Source organism: Microtus pennsylvanicus, chromosome X (genome assembly GCF_037038515.1).
Source record: "Microtus pennsylvanicus isolate mMicPen1 chromosome X, mMicPen1.hap1, whole genome shotgun sequence".
In the NCBI taxonomy this organism is placed as follows: domain Eukaryota; kingdom Metazoa; phylum Chordata; class Mammalia; order Rodentia; family Cricetidae; genus Microtus; species Microtus pennsylvanicus.
Genome location: NC_134601.1, coordinates 76,064,742 through 76,075,279, shown reverse-complemented (window position 1 = coordinate 76,075,279; position 10,538 = coordinate 76,064,742). Strand labels below are relative to the sequence as shown.

Sequence of the window (10,538 nt, the reverse complement as noted above, 5' to 3'; positions counted from 1 at the left end):
CATTTTTGTCTAGTTTTCTTTGGTTTGACTCAGATGCCCCCTGCTGCATAAAACTGTTTTCTGTGCAGATAAGCATAAACTTCTTAAAAATTTTTGTATTGTACTTTTAAAGTTAATTAAGGTTTATGTATTTTTTCAATCTCTCTTGGTGGAGTCCTTCAATTCCTACTCAGTACAAAACAGAAATTGGGATATTTATTTGAATTTTCTGTATTTTTCTAAACAGCTATTCAACAAATAATGATTTAATTATTAATGAATGGCCAAGTATTTTCCTCCAAACATCCACACCTTATAATATATGAATATAAAATTTAGAGTATATGAATAAGTAAATGAATAACCTAATTAAGTTTTACTATTTCATTCATAGCTATTGAAATTTTGTCTGTCCATTCTGAGAAATGGCACGCTTGTTCCACTATTTCCAGGGAGACCCTGTTGTGACATCCTCTCCCACTGAAGTTCGTATGTGGGTAGAAGGTAAGATACTTTAAAAATGATTTGATTCATGTCTCTCTCTGTCACAGTTCATATTTTTACATGGCTAGTTAATCATATTTTACAGAATTTTTGTACATAAAAATAGCACTTTTCAGTCTTTCATTGATAATGTTTCAATATTTAAAGTTTAAGGACACACAATTGAATTTTTTATAAATACAGTATGAGAAAAATTTCATAGGCTGGGTGAGGATATAGCTTAACTTAGTGTCAGAAAACTTGTCTAGCATGTGCAGGTGCCAGGGTTCAGTTTCAAATAATACACGTGATCATACATTCACATGCATAAATATTTTCCTTGTTTTAATTAATACCATTCTTGTATGGATATTGAAATTAATGCATTAATTAGGATTAAACTAATATGTTAATATGATTAATGTAATTATAAACAAGCAAAATATTCTGAAGTAATGACAGAATATAAATATAGAACAAGAGTAAATATGATATATATTCTACAGAAAGGAGGAGGATGGGAAATTTAGGGTAATAAGTGCAATAACAGGAGAGCTAAATGTAATTAATTTTATTACTAATTAAATTTTATTACACTTTATATATTTAGCCATTGAGAGATGAGTCTTAAGTCCATCACATGCTGTTCATGTTAACAGATATTAAGTGAATAATACATTTATTGATAAGAAGGAGAGAACCAAAGTCATCTTTCTTCACTTGTCTTTATTGCTATCAAATCAAAGAATACTTTGACAAAATTGCAATCTGTCTTTAGAATATTTTAACTGTGGAAACTCTTCTAAAAGATAATATGAATCATTGAGATATTGTAATGTTTTATTTACATAGTGACTAATAATGATGGTTTAGAATATTCTATGTTATGTAAATTGGATCAGGGAATGCATAGATGAAAATAAACAATTTAAACAGAATTATACTATTTGAATTTGTCATCTGTAAAATAGCTTTGATATATTACTATTTTCTCATATTTAGTTAAAATGGTACAATTAGCAGCGAAAGTCTATAATAAAGTCAGTTGTATCAATTTTTATTGCAGAAGCATTTCAAGTGGACATGGTATTCTATTTATTTTTCACATTTAGTACTAATGTTCATAATTTTTAATCTTTGAAAAATTAAAATTCCTAAAGCCAATATAAACTTATGTTTTAGGAAATAGCAACTTAGTTCTTACTTTTGGAATGGAATTCTAATTTTTCTATTGTTTTCTATCATTGTTTCTGTGAATTATCTTCTTTTAGTTTTTAGACTTTACTAATGAAGACAGTAATAATGTAAGAAGAAATTCCATGCTCCCTGTGTTCCCATAACATTTCCTTTCTTTCTCAGTACACTTTCTGTCAGTCATTTTAAGTGTGACTCAATGTTTTTATATTTATGAATTCATAAATTTATAAATTATTTTATCTATTTCTCACAGAGTTGTAAATTATTTGAAAATATTAAAATAATATTTATCATCACTCAGTAAATGTTACTGATATCATAACTTTAATATTTCACATCTCACTTTTTCTATAATATTACCATTACAGCAAGAAATGTTCAAGGTAGCATTTTTAGTTAACTTCTGTTTGGTGGTATGGGCATGTTTTATAACAGCACTTGTTAAAAAAGTATTTAAAATAAGCAGACAATGAATTATAGGCACCTGACTTTGCTATTCATTCTCTCACCAAATAAATGAAGACATTTTCCTTACTGGAATCCTAGCTTTTAGTTTGTCTGCTTCATCGTGTTACAGAACTACTTTAAGCATAAATGGTTTCTGTTATTTGAAGAGAAAAACAGAATTGAACTTACAGAAGACCATTCCCTCAACTCTGATAAGACTTGGGAGTTTATGGGTAATCTTTATTTTTGATTGTTCCAATAAAGTTTTTTAAAAACTGGTTAGGCAGCCGGGCGGTGGTGGCGCACGCCTTTAATCCCAGCACTCGGGAGGCAGAGGCAGGCGGATCTCTGTGAGTTCGAGGCCAGCCTGGTCTACAAGAGCTAGTTCCAGGACAGGAACCAAAAGCTACAGAGAAACCCTGTCTCGAAAAATCAAAAAAAAAAAAAACTGGTTAGGCAGAGTTTCTTATATATAGTGCTGCATATTTAAGTTCAGATACCTAGATTTTAAATTAAAACATAATTGCATAATTCTCCCCTCTCTTCATCTTCTAGCTTTTACTTTCTATATTCCTTCTCAAATTTATGGAATATTTTATTTAATTATTGTAACATATATGTTTAAGTACACATATATGCAAATAAATATATAAACACAACTTGCAATTGGTATTAGAAAATCATTTAGGGCTTTGATCCCTGGGGAAGACTATCCCTCTTTCATCAGTCATTAATTGCCTATAGCTTTTATCTAGGGGTGGGACCCTCTGAGATTTTACCCATTCTTGTTGGTATGTCAACTGGTATTTTCATTGTTCCTGTCTAGTTTATGCAGCCATATTGTTGATTTCATGGTTGTAACTTGTCTGACATGTCTAAAAGACACAATCATGCAACAAACTTCCTGGGTCTTTGGATCTTGCAGTCTTCACACACTCTTTTGCTTCCTTTTTAAATTTTTTTTAATTCATTTTGCATTCTAGCCACAGTTCCCCTTTCTCCCCTCCTCCTACTCCTCCCCTACTTTTCTCCCCAACCCACCCCTATCCGCTCCTCAGAAAGGGTAAGGCTTCCCATGGGGAGTCAACAAAGCCTGGCACATCAAGTTTAGTCAGGACAAAGCCCCACTCCCTTGCATCAAGGCTGAGCAAGGCATCCCACCATAGGGAATAGGCTCCAAAAAGTCAGCTCATGCGCCAGGGATAGATCCTAGTTCCACTTCCAGGGGCCCCTCAGATAGACCAAGCTACACACAACTGTTCTCCATATGCAGAGGGCTGAATTCATTCCTTTGCAGCTTCTCCAGCTGTCAGACCAGAGTCTAGAAGCTCCCACTAGCTCCCTTCAGCTGTCTTTCTGGGTTTCCCTGTCATGATCTTGACCCTTCTTGGTCATATAATTCCTCCTTCCTCTTTTTGATTGTACTCCAGGAACTCAGCCTGGTACTTGGATATGGATCTCTGCATCTGCTTCTGTCAGTTACTGGATGTAGGTTCTATGATGACAACTAGGTTAATCACCAGTCTGATTACAGAGGAAGGCCCGGGAGTCTTAGCTGGGTTCATCCTTGTGAATTCCTGGGAATATCCCACATCCTATTCTACAATATTCCCTTAAAGGAAGTATTTGTATGGAGTATGTTCTAGGTTTATCACTGTATCACAGTTGCTCTCTGTATTTTGACTAGTTGTGTCTTTCTGAAATGATCTTCATCTGCTGCAGAAAAGAAGCTTCTTTAATGATGTCTGAGATCTTCATTGCTGTGTGGGTATAAGAATAAGAATTTAAAATACATTTAGGAATTATGATTTAAGAAAGTAGCTGTACTGGGTTATTCCCCAGGCTTAATGAACTCATTAATCATGGGTATGTAGTTAGCTGGGTTCACATTACTAGATATGATTTCCCTCCTGTTGTGCAGACCTTAAGTTCAATTAGGCAGCTGTTCTTTACCATGAAGGTACAGGTGTCACTAACCTGTAAGGTTTTTTTTCCTTGTTGGTCACGATTGTGTTTCATAGGCATTACAGATGCGTAATAAATTGGACACTTCATTTTCTTTGTATCTTACACAATTCTGGTATATGAGAGCTAGTTTTCAGGAAAAAGGCTTTCAGATTAGACTCATCTCAAATCTTCCAAGTTTGTAGAGTGTCCGAACATTGTTGTCTTCTGAAATAAGGACTTATCTTCAGTTTCTGGGAGATAGCCAAGAACAGTAGGAACAGGCTATATTTTGTTGGGATAATATTGGACTCTCCTGATAAGTTGAAAAGAGGCCTCTGGTTCTTGATACTGAGGTTTTTGTGTGTGGCTCCTGGAAAGAAACATTATCATCCCAAGTTACATGACTTCATTTAAACTATGTGTGGATGCACACATGCTTATATGTATTATGTGTAATTTTAGATAAATATAATATGATTCCCTATACATTTTCAAATATTCTTAATGTTATTTATATCTCTTCCTTTCACTACCCCAGTTAATGGCTTTCCTCTATTTTCCCTATTTATTCCTTCTTATCACCTGTATCCTGTTATTCCACTTTATAGAATCCCCTGATCCATATGGTTGCTTTTTATACTTTTCTTGTTTCTGCGGTTACTTGAGGTTATTTGCTCACAACTGAGGATTTGTATCTAGTATCCATAAATGAGGGTGAGCACATGACATTTGTCTTTCTAGGTCTGAAACAGTATGATATTTTTAGTTTAATTTTTACCCCCAAATTTCCTGTTTTTATTTTATTTACAGATGAATAGTGTCCCATAGTGTATATGAACCAAATTTTCATTATCTATTCACTAGGTAATGACATTTAGGCTGTTCCCATCTCTTAACATTTTTGAATAAAACAGGAATGAACATGACTGAGCAAACATCTGTGGAGTAGAGTGTCAATTCCTTTGGGTCATATGCTAATAAACTGGATCACATAGTTGATTGATTTTTAGGTTTTTTTGGTATCCCTTACACAGATTTCCAGGGTGGCTGTACTAGATAACAGTCTGAACAACAGTGAATAAGGGTTCCCTTCCTCCAATATCTTCTTCAATATTTGTGGTTAGATGCTTTATTGATCTTAGAATTTCTGACTGAGATAAGATGAACTCTTATAGTAGTTTTAATTTGCATTTCCTTAATTGCAAGGGATGCTAAACTTATTTTTTAGCTATTTATTAGCCATTTTAACTCATTTGTTTTACTTGTTTATTTATTTTTTTTGGTTTTTCGAGACAGAGTTTCTCTGTAGCTTTGGTGCCTGTCCCGGAACTAGCTCTTGTAGACCAGGCTGGCCTGGAACTTTCCAGAGATCAGCCTGCCTCTGCCTCCGGAGTGCTGGGATTAAAGGTGTGTGCCACCACTGCCCAGCTTATTTATTTATTTATTTATTTATTTATTTATTTATTTATTTATTTATTCATTCATTTGTTTTAGAACTCTGTTCAGATCCATAGCTCCTTGTTTTACATTCTCCATTTTTATTTTTTTATTTTTTAATCAAAATATGATTTTATAATTTCCCTCTTTACATGTATCCCCACCCACTCCTTGATATCACGGCCCTTTTTTCTTTCGTTATTATTATTACATGTACACGTGTGTGAGCTCGTGTTTGTGTGTGCATGTGTGTGTGTACTAAATATATAAATCTATCTTGCTCAGTCTATCGAGTTTTACTTGTGTGTATATGAGTTCAGGACTAATCACATGGTATTAGATAACCAATTATGGGGTGTATTCCTGGGGAGGACTGTTTCTTTGCTTTCAGCATGCCTTAGTTGCCTTTTGTTCTTTGTCTCTTGGTGACATGTCTTCTGTCTCCTTCCATTTTAGCATGTTTGCTGATATTGTGTTTTTCAGATTTTATTTTGGCAACCTTATTGTTGAGACAGCATGAGTTAAGCTGCTCTGTCATTTGTAGGAGACGCTATGTCACAGTAGTTTTTTTGGTCTCCTGGCTCTTAAAATCTTCCTGCCTCTTCTTATGTTGTGTTCCCTGAACCTTAATTGTGGGAGTTATTGTAGATTATCAGTTGGGGCTGGGCACCACACAATTACTTGTTTTCTGTATTTTTATCCGTCATAGTTTTCTGTTATAGTCTCCTTCTTTTATAAAGAGAAAATTCTTTGATGTGGAATGAAAGATACACTTACCTGGGAGAATAAGAATAGATATTTAGATATTTAGAATGCAGTTGGGAAGTATGCTGATATAGGAAAGTAGCAGCAGGAGGTTCTCTAAGATCCATGACCTTGCTTGCCCCAGGTGGTTGGCTCAGTTTCTAGTAACCGATGCGATTGTCCTCCTGTTGGGTGGGCCTTAAGTCCAATTAGAGACCAGTTGGCTACCATCAACAACTGTTGCACTCTTATTGTTCATAGGCATTGCAGCTGCTTAAGAATGAATGCTGGTAGTTTCTCTTTATTGGAAGATTCCATTGCACCTAGTAGAGTGAAAGCCAGTCCTCAGAGAGGAAGCTCTCAGGTCAGATTCAGTTCAGATCCTATGGGTTTTAGGCCCAAAGTACATTGTTTCTTCAGCAATATGGAGTTACCTTTCCCCTCTAGGAGGTATCCAAGGTCAAAATAATAGTCTGTATTATTTGGGGGAGGAATCTTTTGGATTTTCCTCACCAACAATTCAAAAGGGGTTTCTAATGGGTGGTACTGGAAGTTGTGTTAGCTAGTCTATGGTCCTTTGTGAAGTATTGTCAGCCAAAGTTTAATAACTTCATTTTGATTACACACACACACACACACACACACACACACACATATATATATCCCAAATTGCATGTATTATTAAATATAATTTAGCTAAATAGATAATAATGTGATTTTTACAGCCTTTCTCAGACCTCTTTATTTTACCATGTTTCTTCCTTCTCCTGTATTCACTTCCCCTTTTCCCAGTAAAAGTGCTTCTCTATTTTATGCACTGTGACTTCCAAGTTGCTTGTAACCTTTTATTCCCCTCTCTAGTGATCCACCCAACCAAGGTACCTTTTTACTTTTCTGACATCTGTGGTTACTCCAGGCTGTATACTTGCATCTGAAGTTTTGCTGCTAGGAACAATAAAAGAGAGAACATACGACATTTTTCTTTCTGGGTCATTGATTTATTTAATATATTATTTTCTAGTTATATTCATTTACCTGAAAATTACTTGATTTCACTTTTCTTTATAATATTCTAGAATGCATCTGTACACATTTTCATTATCTATTGCCAAGTGAAGGACATTAAGTTATTTTTTAATTCCATAACTGTTGTGAATAGAATAGCAATGTACATGGCTGAGCAAGTATCTGTGGAATAGGTTGTTGATTCCTTTGGGCACATGCCAAGCTACAAAGGTCATAGGATATATTAATTTTTATCTTTCCGTGAGTTCTTCATACTGTTTTCTAGACTGACTGTACAAGTTTACAATCCCAACAGCAAGGAATGAGGAATCCCCACATCCTTTCCAGCATTTGTAGTCAGTTGTTTTGTTGATCTTAGACATTCTAACTGGGGTAAGGTGAAAGTTTTACATTATCCTAATCACTAAAGACAGTGAATATTTTATTTATTTAGGTATTAAAAATTTTTATGTGTATGAGCATTGTGTTCTCAAGAATATCTTTTCACCACTAGGCTGTGTAGTGCCCAAGGTGGTCAGAAGAGGGCATTGGATACCGTAGAATTAGATTTATGAATGTTTTGAAATTACCATATTGGTCCTAGGAAATGTACCCAGACCCCTCTGAAAGAACAAGTGCACTTAAGCAATAAGCCATTTTTCCAGCACCCCTGATGACTATTTTACTTCTTTTCCATCCTTCCCTCCCGCCTTCCTTCCCCTTCCTCCTCTTCCTCAGAATTATCTGTTCATATTCATAGCCTATTTGTTAAAATGGTCTTTTGTATTTTTGACTCTTTTTTGTTGTTGTTTTGAGTTCTTTATATATTCTGAGTATTAATCCTCTGTCAGATGTATAACTGGCAAAAGTTCTCTCCCATTCTGTGAGTTACCTCTTCACCTGATTGTTTTGTTAGCAGTATAAGATGCTTTTTAATAATATGAAGACCAATTTGTCAATTTTTGTCTTCAATTCCCGGGCAAATGGACCTCTATTCAGAAAGTCCTTTCCTACACCTGTTATTATGTAGAGTATTGCCTGCATTTTCTTCTAGCTTTTTGAGAGTATCAGGCTTTATGTTGAGTTTATTAATATGTTCAGAGTAAAATTTTTGTGTAAGTTGTTCTTATTCACAATGTCAGTGACAGGATTCTTGAGGGTTCCCTGAAGGTCACAGCTACTATATCCACAGTGTTCAATTATCTCCAGATTTTGGTTATACCTGTGCACAGCTGGTTTCTTGCTACATGTGCAACACCAGTGTATGTGTTAGAGGGGAACAAGTTAGAACAATGAGTGGTTGGCCACTCACACAAACTCTCTCTGAGACACCATTGCCTCAGTGCATCTTGCAGGTAGTATAGGTTGTGGGTCATAGTTTTGTGACAGGGTTGGTGTTTCCGTCCTAATAAAGGAGGATATGGAGCCTGAACCAGCCATCTTCTGTAACCAGATTAGGAGTTCTCACCAGGATCACCTTCATAGGTTTTAGGAAGTCTCTTTTATGTAGCTCTAAGTTCTTTTAATATGTCACCAAAAGCCTCAATAAACAGAAAGTTGGAGATCCTTAGATCCCCTCTAGTTCTGACAGTTTATGTGTATATTGTGTCTTAAATGTTAAGACAACTCCATTGAGCTCATGAAATCTCTTATTTACTGTTTATAGGAAATCTTCAGTTATTTTTGAAATATTTTGTATTCTTTGTATTCTTTTGTAATGTCAGACAATTTTGATCATATTTACCACTTTCCACTTCTGCCATGTCTACACTCTACATTCTTGCCTTCTTACACATCTAACTTGTAGTTTCTTTTTTTTTTCTGGGCAAGTACATTCTATATTGCACAAGTACTCTTGGGAAAGGGGCCGGTCCTGGAATATTGTTCACATCCCAAGGCTCATGCCTCTCAAGAAAGTTGACTCTGTCTCTCCCAGCAGCTATAAATGCCAATTTAAAATTAATTTTTAAAATTGAATATGAATGATAATTTCATTGAAAACTTGACAAATACTTCAGTCATTCTAAATATTTACTTACCTTTAATGTGTTTGTGAGGAAATGTAATGTAAGTAGGTTGAACCAATTCCTATAATATTTTTACAAACTTTTAGAAATGATTTGATTATAACTGTGTTTAGAGTTAGGGTACTATATGAGTTCAGTTGATTGTTATGTTAATTTTGACATAATAAATCGTTTATGTTAAAATTTTTAGTACATTCTCAGATGCAAATTATGTATCCTAGGGGTTTGGATAGTTTTACCCTTCTTTTTTACCTCCTGTATTCCATGTCCCCACTTACATCTCTTCTTTCTACCTTTCCAAACTGCTATATTAGCTATGAGTTCAGTTGTTGACTGGCTCTAACCTGCACAAAAATAGCTAAAGCAGGTATTATCCAAGACCAGAGAAATTGAATCTTTTTGTATTGAGACTTTTATTATGGTACTTGATCAGCCAAACAACCTTTGGTCTCAAGGCAATTGTGAGATAATTAGTTCTCATGTATTTTATTAATCAGACTTTTCTATGGTTGATTTAAATGTAAAAATATAATTGTCAATTCAACTGAGATATTTATCGTAGTTATGACTTCTATTTTTATGAATAGACACCATGGCTACAGCAATTCTTTTTTTTATCTTTTTTTTTTGAGAAAAGGAAAAAAAAGTATCCGCCTCCTCCCAGCCTCCCATTTCCCTCCCCCTCCTCCCACCCTTTTCCCCCTCCCCCCCACTCCTCTCCCTCTCCCTCTCCAGTCCAAAGAGCAGTCAGGGTTCCCTGCCCTGTGGAAATTCCAAGGTCCTTCCCCCTCCGTCCATGTCTAGGAAGGTGAACATCCAAACTGGCTAGGTTCCCACAAAGCCACAACTTGAAGTAGGGTCAAAACCCCGTGCCATTGTCCTTGGCTTCTCAGCAGCCCTCATTGTTCGCCATGTTCAGAGAGTTCGGTTTTATCCCATGCTTTTTCAGTCACAGTCCAGCTGGCTTTGGTGAGCTCCCAATAGATCAGCCCCATTGTCTCAGTGGGTGGGTACACCCCTCGTGGTCCTGACTTGCTTGCTCATGTTCTCCCTCCTTCTGCTCCTCATTGGGACCTTGGGAGCTCAGTCCAGTGCTCCAGTGTGGGTCTCTGTCTCTATCTCCATCCATCACCAAATGAAGGTTCTATGGTGATATGCAAGATATTCGTCAGTATTGCTATAGGATATGGTCATTTCAGGTTCCCTATCCTCAGCTGCCCAAGGGACTAACTGGGGATATCACCATGGCCTCCTGGGAGCCCCTCTAGGGTC

The 10,538-nt window shown here is 35.8% G+C and overlaps 1 protein-coding gene across 1 annotated transcript in view; it reads left to right on the top strand.

The window, feature by feature from the left end:
- The first annotated feature begins 404 nt into the window (after positions 1–404).
- LOC142840369 (uncharacterized) overlaps positions 405–10,538 on the top strand; it is a 248,668-nt gene continuing 238,534 nt past the window's right edge. The window contains exon 1 of the mRNA XM_075956922.1: positions 405–483. Coding sequence (XP_075813037.1) covers positions 405–483 — 79 coding nt within the window. The remainder of the gene's footprint in view (positions 484–10,538) is intronic.